Genomic DNA, 22173 nt, shown 5'->3' on the forward strand with positions numbered 1-22173 from the left:
AGTTTGAAAAAAACATATGCACCCCTATGTTTACCACAGCACTATTTACAATAGCCAAGAAATGGAAGCAACCTAAGTGTCCACCAGTAGATGAATGGATAAAGAAGATGTGGTACATATACACAATGGAATATTATTCAGCCATAAGAAGAAAACAAATCCTACCATTTGCAACAACATGGATGGAGCTAGAGGGTGTTATGCTCAGTGAAGTAAGCCAGGCAGAGAAAGACAAGTACCAAATGATTTCACTCATCTGTGGAGTATAAGAACAAAGAAAAAACTGAAGGAGCAAAACAGCAGCAGACTCACAGAACCCAAGAATAGACTAACAGTTACCAAAGGGAAAGGGACTGGGGAGGATGGGTGGGAAGGGAGGGATAAGTGGGGGGAGGAAGAAAGGGGGCATTATGATTAGCATGTCTAATGTTGGGGGGTGCACAGGGAGGGCTGTACAACACAGAGAAGACAAGTAGTGATTCTACAGCATCTTACTATGCTGATGAACAGTGACTGTAGTGGGGTATGTGTAGGGAACTTGGTGATGGGGGGAATCTAATAAACATAATGTTCCTCATGTAATTGTAGATTAATGATACCAAAATTAAAAAAAAAAAGCTTAGATGGCTTCACCAGGCTCACATTTTTAATACTTCATCTACAGGCAAAACCCTGACCAGAGCTGCCCAGGGTGGCAGCAGCTTTGGGTCTGGTACTATTAACTCAGCAGACAGGAATTTATATAACAGAACACTATGCAGTATTAGAGGCACTTATGTTCATGGACTAGGAATTCTGCTTTTTTCTAACAGGGCTGGTCTACAGAGACACCTGAGACTGCATAGATTAACATGCCACACTCTTTGAGAGGTTTCAACCTATAATACAATACTAAGACCTTCAAGCATGCCTGCAAATGCAGTTATTATATAAGCTACTGTAATGTGGAAGATGTTTAATACTCATTAATTTGAGGACAAGGAACTAGGGTTTTGGTTTCCTTTATTCATATTCTTCAAATTTCTTTCTTAAAATGTTAAGAAAAATAAATTCAATTATATTTAATGGAGAAACACATAAATAAACCCATAAATAATCCAAAAACCTAACTGAGCCAAGTTTTACCCTCTCCAAAAACTCCACTGTCTTCAGACTCCTTTGTATCATATGAAGCAGCACTAATCTGAGTTTCACTTCTTTTTCTTTCTTCTAACTCCCTCCTTTTTGAGGTCCTAATGAACAATGAAATGTTCTGCAGAGGGAGGAGGAAGTGAAGAATGGCATGTGAATACTAAAGAGAACTCATTATCAGCATCTGAATAACATTTAGTTGGCTCTGTGGTTTCTGAAACATAAAACCAAAAATTATTTCCTAGTCTGAATGAAACCTAAATTCTGAAACTGTCCCAGAGACAGCTGATGTAAGAGTTCACTCTCCAAACCAACAATGACACACAGATTTTTTTTTTATCAGGACCTTTACACATTTTGTCACCAACTACAGGACGAACAACAGCTGAGCTACAGAGATGTTTCAGAGCAGATTTGGAACATGGAAAATCTGAAGAAGGCTTCCCCGAAATTACCCTTAGGTTCAATGTGAACACATTATGAGCTCATTGAATGCTTGAGGATTACTGAACAGAATTAACAATACAGACTTGTTTCATTTTAAGAAAACGCAACACAGCAAATGTAAATGGAAAACATGAATTATGAGCAATTTGTAGTATCAATAGAGTATGCACTTCATAAGTGGTCATAGGGGTCCTTTAAATCCTCAGGAGCCTTCATGTTTATAATGTATAATTTGATATAGAAAAAAATCAACATTTACACAAGCCTTTTCATACATGTCTAATGAAGGAAACAAACCTCACCTCGACTTAAAAGAAGACCGCTGAAAGGACTATTATTTTCAGGTTCTGAGTTTACTCTTACTTTCAGATTCTCTAAAACTTGAAATTAAAAGGTTCCCCTGCCCCTCACCAAATTCCTCCTGTCTCCATTTGGCAAACACTGACTTTCCCCGTGTTTCCACTGAGGCTGAACTAACATGGCTTTTGAATTCTCACTTCCTTGTACATACATCAAGGATGTCAGCAAAGTCCTGGGAACAGGACAGTGTGGAGCAGTTCACAGACGCTATCAAGCCCCAAGGGCAAGCTCTCTGACGTGTTCCCATAAAGGGGCCTTAGCCCCCAAAAAGTGGTTTCTGCCAGACACCTGTTGACTGCACCTGACATCTGTTTGCTACTACAGTCTAGGCATCCGCGGTCATGGCAGCATTCCTCAACAAGCTATGGAACAGCAGCAGAACAAATTAGGTCTAGTGGTTTTGATATTTATACATTCAAATCTGTGAGACAAAAAGAGAGGAGGCAGTTCTATTCTTTCATTGCCTTCTGTTTAGGTTCCTTTAGAACGAAGCTGCTGTTCAGGTTCATATCCATCTGCCCCCAGGATGTGCTCCACAACCCTGCCCGGCAGTGGCCGGTTCCCCCCTGACTGCAGCTTACTCTATCTTGGGAACACGACAGGCACTGCCCATCTGGAACTCTGGACTCTTACCCAGAGAGGGCTAAATGACAAACTAATCCAAAATCTGAAGTCAGAAAGTTTCTGATCCATTTAATAGACAAAATTAGCTTCTTTTAAAATCAGGACCAATTGCAGTCCAAAGATTTCAAATGAGCTAAAGAGCTGACATCACTGCCACAACAAAATGTAATGAGATCGCAAAACACAAGTTCCCTGTGTTAAGTTCAGCACGACTTATTAGGCTTGGGCAAGTACACTGCCTACAGTACCTAGGGTGAACTTCATAAGAGCTTGGGTGGGATCCAGGATATAGTGAGACTCTTCCTTCATATCGACAATGGCAGCAAATTCTTTCACCGGAGCGGTGCTGGGAGCGCCCAGCCTCTCTGCATATAACCAAAATAAATTTGAATCCAAAAGGTAGATGTTCAGGGTCTTGTTGGTTCTGCAGCTCAAGCCTGTGAAGTCTGTGCTATTCATGTCCACTTCAGGGAAGAGACACCTGTTCTCCTCAATGTGAGGAACGGAGCTTGGCTTATCAACCTCACATTTCTTCTCAAAGGAAGAAAATGCCATGGTTGGGGCTCCAAAGACACCTTGTTCAGAATCAATGAAGCCCAGCCCAGCCCTGTTTATGGTCCTGCAACATGCAGTGTAGTAGCTGAAAGGGCTATAGGAACTTAGGAAATTGCTGCATTCTATGCTGTCTGATACCACATGATAAAAGGTCTGCTCCTTGAGGTAGAAAGAATCCAGAGCTGCTGCCATCTCGAAAAAGCTGCACTGCGGCATGCCAAGCGAGCTCGGCCTGATGCCCCCTGCGGTCTGGTTGACACACAGTTCACAGACATTGTGGGTCCTGGAGATGGCGTGCCACTGGGGCAGCACCACAGTGTTGCAGCAGGGAGACACTGTTATCAGCGGTGGGTCCGGCAGCTGGGCTGGGGGCTCGGGTGCCAGAGACTTGAACGCTGGGGCGTCCACTCGCCGCAGGTGCTGAAGGAGTCGCTCCACCACCTGGTCCCCATGACAGTTGTTGTACTCCAAGGCCACTTCGGTGATCTGCAACACAGGGCAGAGCTCATGAGAGCTGAGGGTACTGAGGGAGTGCCCCACAGCTGCTGGGAAAGCACACCAGTCCCAATCACCAGGAGGCACCTGGCTGTAAGCATGGCATCAGACAAGAAGCCACGATGCCAAAAGCTATTAGTGAAGAGCCTTGGCTTACTTCTCAGAATGTCTCATTCTACTAACAAATAATGAACCAACAGTTTAGAGATGGAAGCAGTCTTAGAGGCAGACGCCTTAGTGTACCATGGAAGGACGGAAGCACAGGAGAGGGGTGTGAGTGAGATGGCTCACCTGACCACATATGCCCAGGTCACTGAAGAACCTGGAACGAATTTAAATCAACTGACAGTTGAGTGCACTTTACTTCACATCTTTAAAAGTTCTCCATATGATGTCTTCTTTTTTTATTTTAACTAACAGTCTATAAACTTCCCAAAAACCTAGCATGTAGATCAAAGTATTTCATGGTATATGTATTTCCAAATGAATGCCTCATAGGAGACTACAAGTTCAACCTGTTCCAAACCATACTCTCCACCTAGTCTTCCTGCGTAACCTCCCCTCCCGCTGTACCTTTCTCTCTGGGAAAACGGCATCACCAAACCGGAAAAACCTGTCAGCCCTCCATTTCACCTCAGCACCCAGGCGAGCCTCAAATCCAGCCACAAAGCAGGCCCTTTGTAGTCCCACAGCCACTGCCACAATTCATGCCTTTGGTCATCACAAGCCACCACCACTTTCTCTCCCCTCCCTTAAGTGAGCCTCCACACTGCCACCACTTATTTTTTAAAAAGACAACACTAAGCAGGAGACTCCTCTGTCAGGTGACATTCAATGGCTCCCTATTATCTGGAGGCTGAAATCTAACCCAGTCTGGCCTGAGTTGGTCTTTCCAATGTCACCCCATCCTCTTTAGACCAGGCCAAGCTCTCTCACAATGTCACACCTTTTGAGTCCTGACCAGGACCTCCTCCATCTGATGAACCTCTATACTGTCCCTCTATACTGTTCACTAAAGCTAACCCCACCCTCACCCCAGGTAGAATCAGGTTCTGCATCATCAGGGTCCCCGAAGCCCTCTGGAGAAAGTCTCACAGTGTCTGTTAAAATGCCCCTCTTCCCTACAAGCTTATGGATCCTCACAGGTAGGGACCACGTTTGATTTACCCTGATAGCCCCAGAGCCTGGCACAGAGCCCAGCACATAGCAAATGCTCAATGAACACCTGGTGAATAAAAGGCATTTCAAGGTAATGTACACACTCGCACTTCTCAGAGATTAACTGCTTTACCCTCTGATCAGCATTAGGCCAATTAGATTAACATTTCATTCCAAGATTCTTCCATTCCCAAGCTGAATATTTTTCACCACCTACCACACCCAGTTTCAAGAGAAAGACAAGTTACTACAATCCAAAGGCATTCACTCTCTAAAGTAAAATTAAACACCAATGTGGATCAAATCCTGCCAGTTAGCTAAAAGGTGTTAAGTCACTCAGGGTTCTGTTTCACTAAAGTATGTGTGTAAACCCACTTAATAAGTGCTTTTCTAATTACAAAAAACCTTAATTTTATAACATGGTATTTATAGAATTACTTCATGACATATACATTTGTATAAGAAAATTAATTGAACAGTTCTTGGGCATAAAAAAGACCACTTCAGATGACAAACCAGTGTTTTGTTTTCTTCCCCCACACAGAAACATCCCAGCCCTTTGTGGAGAAGGCTCTGACAGCCCATTATACTAATAAGGTCGAGCCTATATAATCCATAAAGAGCCTAGCTGCCCACTGGTCTCATCTTGGCATTGCTTTACATTCAAAGACACAGTAGATTACCACTCTCACCCACACCCCTCCCCGTCCCCAAAATTCTACAAAAATTCAAGTATTTATTATAGTCTTTTACAAAAAAAGTCCAAGTAGGGTTATATTAAGGATGGCAGAATTCCTTAAAAGGTCTTCTTTCTTATCTACATTTGCCCTCTTACAGCACTAAACTATGTTTTCTACCTTTATCTTGCATCTACCTACCACTTCAGCATTTTATTAAAAATAAAAATAATAATAATAATAGAGGGAGAAATGTGGGATCAACATATAAATCAAGTACAAAAATCAAATGAATATTCATATTTGACCTGATTGTTTATAGGTCATAATGCGTGATCAAAACCGAAAGTTTCTGTGGTGAATGCCCTTGTACTGTTCACCATGTAAGAATTTATTCACTATGTAAGAATTCGTTCACCATGTAAGAACTTGTTCGTTATGCTTCAGAAGATTGGAGACTGACGAGAATTAGGCTTGAGATGGATTAATGATTGTACATTGAGCACTGACCCCCCTATACTGAATTTTATTGTTGTTAACAACCATTTGATCAATAAACATGAGATGCCCTCTCAAAAAAAAAAAAAAAAAAAGGTCTTCTTTCTTAACCTCTTTCATTCTTAATATCTCTCATGAAACAGCAGTGTAAAGGGTATTTTTAATTTAAGAAAATGTGTTGTATAGAGTATTGATCTTGAAGAGTGAGGAATTCTTATTTTTCTCCTATAAATTGAACCAGTTTTCAGTTTTACATAATAGTTTTCAGTTTTGCAAATCCAACTCCAGTTGTATCCTGTATGTGAATTACCATGATGTCATATTTCATGTGAACTAATAAGGAAAATGTTATTTGACAAATAACTTCAAATGTTTGCACTGTAAATGCATCCTTCCATTTTCTTTCATCAGAGGTACCTGAGTCTGAACAAGATAACCATGCCTTTGCTTACCAGGGCCTGGGGCTGACCTTCCTCTACCTTGAATAATAAGCAGGCTCCTGGTCCCCTACCAGACAAGCCTCCAAGATGGAGACCAAGGCTGTGTCTTCTCCATCTTTCTCCCCCATGACTCCATGGCACAGTGCCCAATAAACATTTGCTAAGCTGACCTGAAATAAAGAGGGAAATGTACTGCACAGAACACTTTACTTAGCTAAGTAACCTACAATACTGAAGACACTATCCGGTTTTCAGCAACTTCAATCATATGCTGAGGTTAAGAAAAACCATTCATCTTGTGGGGACACGATAAGCCACAGGCAAATCCACGGTAAAAAGGCCTCACCATAGATGGAGGTATTAGGTGTCCAGTTCTAAGCATGACCCCCTGAACAGAGGAACTGGGCTCCAGTCCAAACACCACTCACCCAGGACCCTGACATGCCCAAACCAGACAAGAGAGAATCTCCAGAAGGAAACTATTAAAACTTAAAAATCCACAACCATTTCAACCTTGGCTGAAAATCCCACCTTTCCATACAGAGCTTTAGGGCTCCTAATATTAGATGCAGTAAAAGCCTAGCAACTTGGAAGAACGTCTTAGTTCATAAAATATCTGTGTAGTGAAGGTTTTGTAAAGAAATTAAGTCTTATTACTTCAAGCCCTCCCTAATCAGAGAAGAAACAAAGCTATTTCACATCTCTCTCCTTCCTTCTTCCTCTCAGCTAGAGCAGCAGCATTTATTCAAATGTCTCAGCAGGGATAATAATGCGCAGAGAGGCTAGCAAAGAGAGGGGTCTGGCTGGGCAAGAGTCCTGCCTCCCCGCTCCCTCCAGGCAGAGCTCCCTCCAGGCAGACCATCAGGCTCACGTGGAGGGACTTGGGAGGAGGCAGAATCTGCTTAGCCCCGGCCAGTGGTACACTGACGGTCTGAAATTGGTTTTGGCCAATTAAGGGATCCTTGAGGGAAGGAAAAAATAAAAACCCCAGTAAATTCAATTTAGCAATCGCAGGCACTCTCTGCTGATTGTTATTGCTCTAAGTGCCTCCAAACGATCCGTGTATAAAATAAACTCACACACAGAGTACACCAGATGCAGCAGAAAACGCAGGAGGGCTGCCTAACTCCTGCCAGCAGTCATCTCTGGAAACAGTCCTGGTTATCTGTGCGATGGGAAGGCGTAGAAAAACAAAGGATCCCAGTGTCACACTGTGGCTCCTATCTCCTGGGCTGAGGATGGCCAGGGTGGAAGCCACAGGGCAATGGCATCTCTGAGGCCACACTGAGTCCTACCTGTGTTGCTGCCCATTTCCTCTGTCCCACTGCCAGACACCAGCTACTGAGGGAAAGGGACACCTGGTCCTTCTCGAGAGACACAGTTTGGCTTACCTGTCCCCTTCGACTCACCCCATCTGGGGCAGCTGTCAGCAAACGTGGCCAGAGAGGCTAGAGCAGATCCTCTCCCAGGCACAGGCTCTCCTGCCCGTCGTAGGGCAAGGAGTAATGCCACAGAAACGCAGCTGCCATTCTCGGCAGCTGCTCAGCTACTAGTGGGAATTACTCTCTGAACATGGGATGAGAGGAGGCCAAGTTTATGAAGTTCTCCTGCTCTTTATGAGGCACCTTTTTTTTTTTTAACATTATCACTTACCTCATCTATTAAGGGATGACTTTCAGCTAAGGGATTAAAAGGTATAAATAAAAAAAGTGCTGGTCCTTTCTTCAGTTCATTATTCAGTAGAAGACTCTTGCCACCATGTGGCCGCAGCCATCGAAGGAGCATCTCTCGGTTCTCTAAGGCCCACTTATAGATGTTCTCAGCTGTGTAGCTGATGACCTCCCTTGGAAAGACCTGTGAAGGACACATACACAAGAGGGTAACAGGCAGGGCAGGACCAAATCACACCAGCAGTGTCCTCAGGAGGTCCCAGTCAACCCCCAACATCCCTGCTGAGGAAAATGAGGCTCAGAGCAGCGACATGGCCTGCCCCCGTTTGTGCAGCTAAAGCCTGGCTCTGCTTCCCCAGATAGGGCATTGCCTCACAAGTGACTGGAAAAAGCAACAGCAGTTTCAAGAGGTGACTTTCATATCATGTGATTCATCATTTTCCCTTTAGACAGACTCATCTATCAACAAATAATTCCCCCTGCCTGCTATTGGCAACAATGACCTCAACCATCTTGTCCAAGGGGAGCTATTAAACATTACTGGGTCTTTAATCAATGGATCAATGACTATCTAAGGGAACAGAAATCATGCACTCAAGGATCATCTAGATTTCTACCTTGGCCTCTGAAAAGTTGGCTCATAAGGACAAGAGCGGAGCCTCCATTAGGGCAGAAGTTAGTATCTGTTCTGCTCACTTGTATCCCCAGTGACTAGAACAACGACCAGCACAGAGCAGGAACTCAACAAATATTTGAGTGGATCCATGAGTGACCTGGAGCTTATAACAACAAAACCACAGATCACACTTTATGTGTATGGAATGGAAGAGAGAGAGACAGAATCTTTTGCTTTGTTTTTCTCTAATAACCAAAGTATGTCAACATAAAGTACTTTTGAAATTCCAATATTAATCACTGAGTGTCAAATGAAACTCCCAAAAAAGTGCTTTGGAGGGTTTGACAAAATGAAGTACTTTATACCCCCACCAAACAGAGATTTAATTTGCCCCACAACAAAGATGTTGACTGCTTTTATTTTTTTAAATACTGGTATCCCAGTAATATTCCATTTGATAAAAGTAATTCTGTTGCTAAGTCAATCAACCAACCTCAAAAACTACAGAATCAATACAATAAACCCAGTATGATTACAGTGTCATTCTCATTGTCCTCCCTACCTTCTCCTGTCTGTTTTCTATTTCCTTTTCAGTACACTTTTCTGTAAATATGATATATGTTGGTTGTATAGCATGCCATAAAAGAAGGGTGAAGGAGGGTGACAGACAGCAAAAGCAGATGAAGTCAAAGAAGCTGAGACAGGGACCAGGAGAGTGGGTGGGCAGCAGATAAACTACAGCAGCAGTTCTCAAAGTGGACTGGTACGAGTTCCCAAAAATATACAACCACAGTAAACATTTCTACTTGGAAAACACAAAAATACCTTTGACTTTTGGAATATAAACTCAAGAAGTAAAGCACAACCTCTGGGCTATGAGATAGGCAGCAGCCAGGTTGACCAGCACCTGAAGCAGCACCCCCTGCATGAGGCCTAACGGTGCCCCTGAGGGCATCAGACATGGACATGCACGCTGAGCCAAGGGGAGCACAGCTTTAAAGGACTGGGTATGCTGGGCCCAGGGACACTGGTCCTCACTTGACCTGGAAGTCACTGACACTGTCAGTGAAGTCAGAGACAGAAAATACTGAAGAAAAATACTCTCTCAGTGATGGGACTGAGGAAGTAACAATAAATAGAGCAGAAGCACAGGATGAATCAGGATACAGGTCAGAAGCTCAGAAATAGCTGAGTTGGGTTTGGCCCACCAAAAAGCAAATGACATTAGGGCACAAAGATGACAATGGAAAACTGAGGCTCTGTGGGGTGAGAAGCCATCAGCTTCTCACTGTGACTTGACAAGAACTTCAAAATCCATTTCATCAGCTAAGGAGAAAAGCATATATCACGTTGCTCCTCCTGATAAATGGCACAGATGAACAAAGGGTACCAGTGGAAGCTTAACCTTTGAGAATATTCTCCAGCACAGTAATTCTGCAATTTCATCCAAGAAGGAAAACTAACAAGGCTGTTTCAAAATCTAGGAATAAAAACAAAGTATTTCTAGATGTTAAAGTCAAGAGCCCTTCAAGGACTTTGCATATAAAATCATGTGCACTTTCCTAGAGAGAGGATCCATGGATTTTATCCAACTCTCAAAAGAATTCTGTGACTAAAAAAAAAATTAAGAACCACTGTGCTAATACAAACGTGATTTCAAAATACTTACAAGTGATGTGTTGAAATGTCTATGTAAATACACACTTCCAGAGTGTACTAAGGATACCAGTTTCGCAAGATGTTTATTTGTGATAACCCCAAATCGTACTGTTCCTAGGTAATCTGAAACAGAAAATTTTCCTTTATTAAAGAAAAAGCCTGTGCCTTAAAGTAATCACAAACCCCAATGATCAAGTCTCGATGCACAAATTCCCCAGAGCAAGGCTCTTTTTGGTCACTTTGCCTGGTCAGGAAAGGAGGAGTGGCTGAAGAAATATCCTGAAACAGAGGTCTGACAATCACCTGTGCTGTGTCCTCCCATGGTGCCTGTCCTCATCTCCAGCTATCCTGTCCCTCTCGTGGGAGGCCAGGCACACACGGTTCTCTCTGGACACTTCTGCAGCTGGCTGCTTCTCATCCCTCAGGTATCAGCTCCGACCCCACTTTCTCTGAGAAGCCTTCCCTGCCCACTGCCGCTCAGGGCACATACTCTGATGAGAGTGAAGCTGTAAGGGGAAACTGGGGGTCCTTACCCTCAGGCACTATCTCTACCATTACCCTATTTTTTTTAATAGCACTTATTAACATCTCCATAATCTCGTTGATTTTTTTTAGATTTTCTTTGATCTAACTTGCTTTGAAGTTCTCTGAAATTTGAAACCTTGTTTATTGCTATGACCCCAGCACCCACACAGCACCTGGGCATATGGTAAATGCTGGTAAATGAATAAATCCAGCATATACAAAGAACTCATGCAAATTAGTAGGCAAAGAAGGAAGTTAAAAATCACAAAAAAAGGAAATGTAAAAGGCTAATTATTACATGAAAAGACACTCAAACTCCTATTTCAGAGGAAAGCAAATTAAAACAGAGTATCACCCCTTACCTTCCAACTGCCCAAAATTTGAGATACAGGTTATTGATGCCCAGTAAAGAAATGAGTATGCTGATACGATGCTGGTGGAAAAGGTAAACTGGCAGCGCGGATGGGGGAACATTTCCTGTGCTGATCATAATGAAGCATGGACATACCCCACAGCCCCAGAACTCCCTTCTTGGTATTCACGTGCGTGCTGAGTCACACACAGGGACAGTTACCAAGAAATACTCTGCAGATGTTAAAACAATGGGCAGGGCTATCTATACAATATAAATAGATTTTTAAGATACATGAGTGAAAAAGCAAACTGAAGAAAAATAAAGTATGCATTTTATGTTAAAAAAAGACAACAAAAAACCTCCTACTTTTAGAACAGTTTTTTCCCCTCTTACAGGAACATATGTTTAGAAATGTATAAAGAATCTGAAAGGAGAGGAAAAGTAGTTTTGTGTTAGGAGATGGAGATATAAGGGGACTTTATGTGTGAAGTTTTCTTTGTTTACCACAAGAGTACATATAATGTAGTATTTGTGATTAAAGTGTGACTAAAATATCCAGTATTAAAGGAGAGTGAATAAGATGGTGCAGAAAAACATACATTCTCTTCTATCCACGTTCTGATTTGTAGACATTAATAAGGTATCAGTTAAACTTTTAATGTTACCAAGCTATATCCAAGCAGCTGAAATATAAAAACATCAAAGTACTAAACACAGGAAGTTTCTGCTAGAATTTGTGCATCAAGAGCCCCACCTTTCAGCAGCAGCATCCTCTTTCAGAGAAAGTGGCTGCAGAGGAGGATGTTGGAGAGACTGTCCCTAAATGTCATGTGGGACAATCTTTAATATAAACCTGCTGAGTTTAAAACAGTACAAAACCAAAGAAACCCAGCAAAAATACACCAGAAATGACAGATGTTGGCTACTTATAGGGCAGGTGGCAAGGGGGAATGGGAGAACTGGGACGAGGTAGCCTTTTTGCACTGGACTGTTAAAACCATAGCAATGTTTCACACACTCAAAAACTATAGTCATTAAATCAACCAAGCTTCAGGGGAACCCAATGTGGAATTCAAGCACTAACAAATAAACCTAACTATATCACAGGTGTACCAAACCACAGGGAAGTGGTAGGCGGTGGGGAGAAAGAACCATTTAATGGAAACAGTATCTTGGCTGCTGTAAAAATAAAGACAATGAAAGCTGGATTCTCAGGGCAGGAGGAAGAAGTTCTATATTAAGAAGGGAAGGCTAAAATGAGCTCTGCAGTGTTAGACTGGAACCAGAGGGAACCAGAGTAAACTAGGGCTTCCAATACACACACACACACACACACACACACACACACGGAACTAGAGTAAACTAGGGCTTTTAATACACATACACACACGGAACTAGAGTAAACTAGGGCTTTTAATACACACACACACACACCCAGATACAGAGCTACAGAAGTATGCAATATGCTTGACTATAAATACACGCATCCTAACTCTAACTGCTGAAAGGGCAGGGAAGTTATGACACCAGATATCTAAGAGCATACTGAGCACCTAGATCTTGGTCTCTAAAAGCCATAACAAGAACCAGGGTTCCTTGGAGAACGACAGCCTGATTCCAGAGCTGGGGCAAGGAAAGTGCAAGGTGAGCCTGAAACATCTTGTGTCAAAAGTAAAGAAGTGCTCATAAATGGATGGGGAATTGTTCAAAGAACAGAGAGCCAACCCAAGATAATCCTTATGGACAAAACTGGAACAATCAGAGCAACAAAATAAACAATGACTGGTATTCTTCAAAAGTGTCAAGGTCATAGAAGACAAGGGAAGACAGGAATTGTCATAGGTTGGAGGAGACTATGGAGAAAAGTACTTAAATGTATTTTTACATTTATAAAAATACATTTTAATGTAAATACAATTAAATGTAAAAATCTATTTTTACATCTATAAAAATACTTAAATGTATTACCCCAGATTGGTTCCTAGAACAGAAAAGAGACATTAGTGAAAACACTGGCAAAATTCAAATGCGCCTGTGGTTTAGTTAATAATACTGTACAATGTTAATTTCTTAGCTTTGATGAAAGCACCAGAAGAACTGGTTATATAATAGGCGAGCACTGGGGGAAGCAAGGTGAAGGCAGGAAATTAGGGAGCTCTCTATTTCTGCAGCTTCTCTGCAAGTATAAAATTAGATCAAAATTCAAATTTAAACAAATTGTGTAACACATATTCAGAGCCCAAAGCTGTCAGAAGAAAGAACAGGACCTAAGAGAGGCTATGAATTGGTCGATCCAAAAGGCGCTTTCAGGAGAGGGTTGCCTTTGTGGACAGCCAACGCTAAAATAGGAAGGAAAGAAGGAAAAGCAGCCTGTAGTAGAGCCCTTTAGGGTCTGCCAAAGCCACCAACATGGTTTATTAGTGCAGAGGAGTCAGAGGTGATAGCCTGTCCCAAAAGCTGAAAGGGATCATTCTAATCTGCCTAACTGCATTAATAAGAAAGGACAGCCTGCCTGCACAGAACAGATTCTAACATGCCCAAACATACCATGATTTTAAAACTTTCTCAGAGAGAAATTTACAAAAATCACACATCTGTTTAAGTTTCTACATTTCGTAGAAAACTTGCTGGAAGCAGTAGCTTAAATTTGCAGTCTCCTGTGTACAAGGAGTACTTGAATTAGTAGAGGAAGTTTATAGCATAAGAATGACACACAAAAAAATAACACTTCTCATCTCCATATCCAGAACATTCTCTGCTAAAGTTTCCACACTAGGGCTAATAGTTACTGAGCAGTTTCTGTAGCTGGTCATACAGGCCACTATGTAGGTCAAGGAGAGCAGAGCATGAAGACCGACCTGTCTGCTGCTGGCTACAAAAGGTGCTCAGCCCTCTTGGCTCTGTGCCCCTCAGTGTCATCCTCTTTGACTGTCTGCATGCTTTGATCCATTAAATCCTGTCTACTTCCAGGACTCATGCATATCTGTCTCGACATGGTTTATGAGGCTGGGGGGACGGTCTCAACTGCTAACAAAATGATCCACCCTTGCACTCCAGTCCCACCTGAGCACAGTCTCTGCTGACCTTCTTGTGCCTTCCTCACACCTTCATCATCATTTACCCCACGGCAGCCAGGAGGGCACAGAGAACGAGAAGATCTGAAACTCCAACCTGGCCTCCACTCAGATTCCTCTGGCTCACTTGCCATCTTTCTGGTTTGCATCTAGGTTTTTGTTTTCAGTCTTTTGCATAACATTTTACTATCAGACTACTTTATTTGGCTTGGCCTCATTTGCTTTAAATTCAATTTTTAATATTAAGACTTCAGTTTAGTATTACAGTAAAGCACACATACTCAGAGGCAACAACTACCTCAGTGAGGCAAGATGTTTAAATTCTCAAACATTCCAGAAACAATAAGAAGAGTTTCTTCTGTTAGGGAAAAGGGTAGATTTTTAATTGGTTTTAAATTAGTAATTTAATAATCTAAGTTATTTTAATAATGTAAGAAATTAGATCAATAATTTTGAAAGAATAATTTGCCATGAGCATATACACATCAAAATTCATCAAGCTGTACACTAAGATTTGTGCATTATATGTACCTCAATATAAAATATTTTTTTAAATGGCATATAAAAAATAAAATATATGGAGGGGGCGGAGCCAAGATGGCGGCGTGAGTAGAGCAGTGGAAATCTCCTCCCAAAAACACATAGAGCTATGAAAATATAATAAAGAAAAATCTTCCTAAAATAGAGACCACAGGACACAGGACAACATCCAGACCACATCCACACCTGCAAGAACCCAGCGCCTTGTGAAGGGGGTAAGATACAAGCCCCAGCCCGGCGGGACCCGAGCGCCCCTCCCCCCGGCTCCCGGCGGGTGGAGAGAAACCGGAGCGGTTTTTTTTTTGGCGAGCGCTTTTTGGAAGCCTTAGAGGGATGGGCCCCCGTTGCTGGGGAGGCAGGGTGGCGGGACCGGTGAGGAGGTGCCTGGGAACGGCGCCGGAGGACAAAGAATATCCCGCGTTTCTCCCTGCGAGACCTGGGGGCGGGTGCCTGAGACCGGTGCCTGAGGACGGAGGAGGTTGCGCGTTTTTCCCCTTTTTTTTTTTTCTCTTTTGGGCGAGCGCTTTTTGGAAGCCTTGAAGGGACGGGGACCCCAGTGCTAGGGAGGCACGGTGGCGGGACTGGTGAGCGGGTGGCTGGGACCGGCGCCTGAGGACAAAGAATATCCCCCGTTTTTCCCTGCGGGACCGGTGGGCGGGTGCCTGAGACCGGCACTTGAGGACAGAGGAAATCGCGCGTTTTTCCCCCTTTTTTTTTTCTCTTTTCTGCGAGTGCTTTTTGGAAGCCTAAAAGGGACAGGGACCCCGGTGCTAGGGAGGCAGGGCAGCGGGACTGGTGAGCGGGTGCCTGGGACCGGCACCTGAGGACAAAGAATATCCCGCATTTTTCCCTGTGGGACCGGTGGGTGGGTGCCTGAGACCAGCACCTGAGGACGGAAGAAATCGCGCATTTTTCCCCTTTTTTTTCTCTCTTTTTGCCGAGTGCTTTTTGGAAGCCTTGAAGGGACAGGGACCCCGGTGCTAGGGAGGCAGGGCGGCGGGACTGGTGAGCGGGTGCGTGGGACCAGTGCCTGAGGACAAAGAATATTGAGCGTTCCTTCCCTGCGGGACCGGTGGGTGGGTGCTTTTTGGAAGCCTTGAAAGGACAGGGACCCTGGTGCTAGGGAGACAGGGCAGCAGGACCAGTGAGCGGGTGCCTGGGACCGGCACCTGAGGACAAAAAAAAAAAAAAAAAAAAAAATTGCTTGTTTTTTCCTTTTTTTTTCCTTTTTTTTTCTTCTCTTTCTTTCTGTTCCCTCTCTCATTGTTGCTGTTGTTGTTTTGGTTTGGAGAGTGCTTTTTGGAAATCTTAAAGGGGCAGGACAGGTCACTTAGACCAGAAGCAGGGAATCTGGGGATCTCTGGGCACTCTAACCCCCTGGGCAGCAGGGAGCACAGAGGCCCCTTACGGAGATAAATAGTCTCCTGGCTGCTCCCCCTCCAACGGGGCTCCACCATTTTGGAGGAACAGCCCCAGCCAGGCCAAGCCCACAGCAACAGCGGAGATAAACCCCAAAGCAACTGGGCAGGAAGCAGAAGCCCTGTCTGCGCACAGCTGCCCAGCACAAGCCACTAGAGGTCGCTATTCTCCCAGGAAAAGGCTACAAACCAACAAGAAGGGAAGCTCTTCCAGCGGTCACTTGTACCAGCTCTGCAAACTATCTCTATCACCATGAAAAGGCAAAACTACAGGCAGACAAAGATCACAGAGACAACACCTGAGAAGGAGACAGACCTAACTAGTCCTCCTGAAAAAGAATTCAAAATAAAAATCATGAACATGCTGACAGAGATGCAGAAAAAAATGCAAGAGCAATGGGATGAGATGCAGAGAAAAACGCAAGAGCAGTGGGATGAGATGCAGAGAAAAATGCAAGAGCAGTGGGATGAAGTCCGGAAGGAGATCACAGATGTCAGGAAAGAGATCACAGAAGTGAAACAATCCCTGGAAGGATTTATAAGCAGAATGGATAAGATGCAAGAGGCCATTGAAGGAATAGAAGCCAGAGAACAGGAACGTATAGAAGCTGACAGAGAGAGAGATAAAAGGATCTCCAGGAATGAAACAACACTAAGAGAAATATGTGACCAATACAAAAGGAAAAACATTCGTATTATAGGGATACCAGAAGAGGAAGAAAGAGGAAAAGGGATAGAAGTGTCTTTGAAGAAATAATTGCTGAAAACTTCCCCAAACTGGGGGAGGAAATAATCGAACAGACCATGGAATTATACAGAACCCCCAACAGAAAGGATCCAAGGAGGACAACACCAAGACACATAATAATTAAAATGGCAAGGATCAAGGACAAGGAAAGAGTTTTAAAGGCAGCTAGAGAGAAAAAGGTCACCTATAAAGGAAAACCAATCAGGCTAACATCAGACTTCTCAACAGAAACCCTACAGGCCAGAAGAGAATGGCATGATATACTTAATGCAATGAAACAGAAGGGCCTTGAACCAAGGATACTGTATCCAGCACGACTATCATTTAAATATGATGGTGGGATCAAACAATTCCCAGACAAGCAAAAGCTGAGGGAATTTGCTTCCCACAAACCACCTCTACAGGGCATCCTACAGGGACTGCTCTAGATGGGAGCACCCCTAAAAAGAGCACAGAACAAAACACACAACATATGAAGAATGGAGGAGGAGGAATAAGAAGGGAGAGAAGAAAAGACTCTCCAGACAGTGTATATAACAGCTCAATAAGCGAGCTAAGTTAGGCAGTAAGATACTAAAGAAGCTAACCTTGAACCTTTGGTAACCACGAATCTAAAGCCTGCAATGGCAATAAGTACATATCTTTCAATAGTCACCCTAAATGTAAATGGACTTAATGCACCAATCAAAAGACATAGAGTAATAGAATGGATAAAAAAGCAAGACCCATCTATATGCTGCTTACAAGAAACTCACCTTAAACCCAAAGATAAGCATAGACTAAAAGTCAAGGGATGGAAAAACATATTTCAGGCAAACAACAGTGAGAAGAAAGCAGGGGTTGCAGTACTAATATCAGACAAAATAGACTTCAAAACAAAGAAAGTAACAAGAGATAAAGAAGGCCACTACATAATGATAAAGGGCTTAGTCCAACAAGAGGATATAACCATTCTAAATATATATGCACCCAATACAGGAGCACCAGCATATGTGAAGCAAATACTAACAGAACTAAAGAGGGAAATAGACTGCAATGCATTCATTGTAGGAGACTTCAACACACCACTCACCCCAAAGGATAGATCCACCGGGCAGAAAATAAGTAAAGACACACAGGCACTGAACAACACACTAGAACAGATGGACCTAATAGACATCTATAGAACTTTACATCCAAAAGCAACAGGATATACATTCTTCTCAAGTGCACATGGAACATTCTCCAGAATAGACCACATACTAGCTCACAAAAAGAGCCTCAGTAAATTCCACAATATTGAAATTCTACCAACCAATTTTTCAGACCACAAAGGTATGAAAGTAGAAATAAATTCTACAAAGAAAACAAAAAGGCTCACAAACACATGGAGGCTTAACAACATGCTACTAAATAATCAATGGATCAATGAACAAATCAAAATAGAGATCAAGGAATATATAGAAACAAATGACAACAACAACACTAAGCCCCAACTTCTGTGGGATGCAGCGAAAGCAGTCTTAAGAGGAAAGTATATAGCAATCCAGGCACACTTGAAGAAGGAAGAACAATCCCAAATGAATAGTCTAACATCACAATTATTAAAACTGGAAAAAGAAGAACAAATGAGGCCTAAAGTCAGCAGAAGGAGGGACATAATAAAGATCAGAGAAGAAATAAACAAAATTGAGAAGAATAAAACAATAGCAAAAATCAACGAAACCAAGAGCTGGTTCTTTGAGAAAATAAACAAAATAGATAAGCCTCTAGCCCAACTTATTAAGAGAAAAAGAGAGTCAACACAAATCAACATAATCAGAAATGAGAATGGAAAAATCACGACAGACTCCACAGAAATACAAAGAATTATTAAAGACTACTATGAAAACCTATATGCCAACAAGCTGGAAAACCTAGAAGAAATGGACAACTTCCTAGAAAAATACAACCTCCCAAGACTGACCAAGGAAGAAACACAAAAGTTAAACAAACAAATTACAAGCAAAGAAATTGAAACAGTAATCAAAAAACTACCCAAGAACAAAACCCCGGGGCCGGACGGATTTACCTCGGAATTTTATCAGACACACAGAGAAGACATAATACCCATTCTCCTTAAAGTGTTCCACAAAATAGAAGAAGAGGGAATACTCCCAAACTCATTCTATGAAGCCAACATCACCCTAATACCAAAACCAGGAAAAGACCCCACCAAAAAAGAAAATTACAGACCAATATCCCTGATGAATGTAGATGCAAAAATACTCAATAAAATATTAGCAAACAGAATTCAACAGTATATCAAAAGGATCATACACCATGACCAAGTGGGGTTCATCCCAGGGATGCAAGGATGGTACAACATTCGAAAATCCATCAACATCATCCACCACATCAACAAAAAGAAAGACAAAAACCACATGATCATCTCCATAGATGCTGAAAAAGCATTTGACAAAATTCAACATCCATTCATGATAAAAACTCTCAGCAAAATGGGAATAGAGGGCAAGTACCTCAACATAATAAAGGCCATATATGATAAACCCACAGCCAGCATTATACTGAACAGCGAGAAGCTGAAAGCATTTCCACTGAGATCGGGAACCAGACAGGGATGCCCACTCTCCCCACTGTTATTTAACATAGTACTGGAGGTCCTAGCCACGGCAATCAGACAAAACAAAGAAATACAAGGAATCCAGATTGGTAAAGAAGAAGTTAAACTGTCACTATTTGCAGATGATATGATACCGTACATAAAAAACCCTAAAGACTCCACTCCAAAACTACTAGAACTGATATCGGAATACAGCAAAGTTGCAGGATACAAAATCAACACACAGAAATCTGTAGCTTTCCTATACACTAACAACGAATCAATAGAAAGAGAAATCAGGAAAACAATTCCATTCACCATTGCATCAAAAAGAATAAAATACCTAGGAATAAACCTAACCAAGGAAGTGAAAGACTTATACTCTGAAAACTACAAGTCACTCTTAAGAGAAATTAAAGGGGACACTAATAAATGGAAACTCATCCCATGCTCATGGCTAGGAAGAATTAATATCGTCAAAATGGCCATCCTGCCGAAAGCAATATACAAATTTGATGCAATCCCTCTCAAATTACCAGCAACATTCTTCAATGAATTGGAACAAATAATTCAAAAATTCATATGGAAACACCAAAGACCCCGAATAGCCAAAGCAATCCTGAAAAAGAAGAATAAAGTAGGGGGGATCTCACTCCCCAACTTCAAGCTCTACTACAAAGCCATAGTAATCAAGACAATTTGGTACTGGCACAAGAACAGAGCCACAGACCAGTGGAACAGATTAGAGACCCCAGAAATTAACCCAAACATATATGGTCAATTAATATTTGATAAAGGAGCCATGGACATACAATGGCAAAATGACAGTCTCTTCAACAGATGGTGCTGGCAAAACTGGACAGCTACATGTAGGAGAATGAAACTGGACCATTGTCTAACCCCATATACAAAGGTAAACTCAAAATGGATCAAAGACCTGAATGTAAGTCACGAAACCATTAAACTCTTGGAAAAAAACATAGGCAAAAACCTCTTAGACATAAACATGAGTGATCTCTTCTTGAACATATCTCCCCGGGCAAGGAAAACAACAGCAAAAATGAGCAAGTGGGACTACATTAAGCTGAAAAGCTTCTGTACAGCGAAAGACACCATCAATAGAACAAAAAGGAACCCTACAGTATGGGAGAATATATTTGAAAATGACAGATCTGATAAAGGCTTGACGTCCAGAATATATAAAGAGCTCACACGCCTCAACAAACAAAAAACAAATAACCCAATTAAAAAATGGGCAGAGGAACTGAACAGACAGTTCTCCAAAAAAGAAATACAGATGGCCAAGAGACACATGAAAAGATGCTCCACATCGCTAATTATCAGAGAAATGCAAATTAAAACTACAATGAGGTATCACCTCACACCAGTAAGGATAGCTGCCATCCAAAAGACAAACAACAACAAATGTTGGCGAGGCTGTGGAGAAAGGGGAACCCTCCTACACTGCTGGTGGGAATGTAAATTAGTTCAACCATTGTGGAAAGCAGTATGGAGGTGCATCAAAATGCTCAAAACAGACCTACCATTTGACCCAGGAATTCCACTCCTAGGAATTTACCCTAAGAACGCAGCAATCAAGTTTGAGAAAGACAGATGCACTCCTATGTTTATCGCAGCACTATTTACAATAGCCAAGAATTGGAAGCAACCTAAATGTCCATCTGTAGATGAATGGATAAAGAAGATGTGGTACATATACACAATGGAATACTACTCAGCCATAAGAAGTGGAAAAATCCAACCATTTGCAGCAACATGGATGGAGCTGGAGAGTATTATGCTCAGTGAAATAAGCCAAGCGGAGAAAGAGAAATACCAAATGATTTCACTCATCTGAGGAGTATAGGAACAAAGGAAAAACTGAAGGAACAAAACAGCAGCAGAATTACAGAACCCAAAAATGGACTAACAGGTACCAAAGGGAAAGGAACTGGGGAGGATGGGTGGGCAGGCAGGGATAAGGGGGGGGAAGAAGAAGGGGGGTATTAAGATTAGCATGCATGGGGGGAGGGAGAAAGGGGAGGGTGGGCTGCACAACACAGAGAGGACAAGTAGTGACTCTACCACATTTTGCTAAGCTGATGGACAGTAACCGTAATGGGGTTGTTAGGGGGGACCTGATATAGGGGAGAGCATAGTAAACATAGTATTCTTCATGTAAGGGTAGATTAAAAATTTAAAAAAAAAAAAAAAGAAAGAAAGAAAGAAAGAAAGAAAAGGGGATTACTCGTTAACAGGATAAAACTATTGGTAAATCAAAGATCAACGCATGCTTTAAATATCCTTAATGTTGATCACTTAAAGGGTGTCAGATGATCAGCTATGGAGGTACTCTTTTCTGATAATATTCCTTTCTCTTAATTAAAAAAAAAAAAAAAAAAAAAGCAGTTACTGTGTGCTGACCTCCAATGAGTTCTGCACAGTGGTATAGAGGGCATGTCAAAGTGTGGGCAAAGGGTCTGTTTGTTTCTACGCAGAAGATCAAGGCCTAGCTTGGATACCCAGAAAATGAAATAAGATACGATATGAGGAGGAGCTTCCGGCATCAGCACTCTCTGGAGGACTCGTGCCGGGGGATGAT

General features: G+C 42.2%; 1 protein-coding gene across 3 annotated transcripts in view; it reads right to left on the minus strand.

Moving 5' to 3' along the window:
- The window catches only part of TXNDC11 (thioredoxin domain containing 11), a 75408-nt gene that overhangs the window by 9777 nt on the left and 43458 nt on the right, over positions 1-22173 (minus strand). Inside the window, exons 6-8 of one of the 3 annotated variants that reach the window (XM_073214761.1) lie at positions 10341-10453; positions 8039-8239; positions 2811-3603 (exon numbers count right to left, since the gene is read on the minus strand). In XM_073214761.1, the coding sequence (XP_073070862.1) occupies positions 2811-3603; positions 8039-8239; positions 10341-10453 (1107 nt within the window). Of the gene's footprint in view, positions 1-2810; positions 3604-8038; positions 8240-8672; positions 8859-10340; positions 10454-22173 lie in introns of those variants that run through there. The other 2 variants (XM_073214762.1, XM_037020556.2) reach the window with 2 other exon arrangements.

Source organism: Manis javanica, chromosome 10 (genome assembly GCF_040802235.1).
Source record: "Manis javanica isolate MJ-LG chromosome 10, MJ_LKY, whole genome shotgun sequence".
In the NCBI taxonomy this organism is placed as follows: Eukaryota; Metazoa; Chordata; class Mammalia; order Pholidota; family Manidae; genus Manis; species Manis javanica.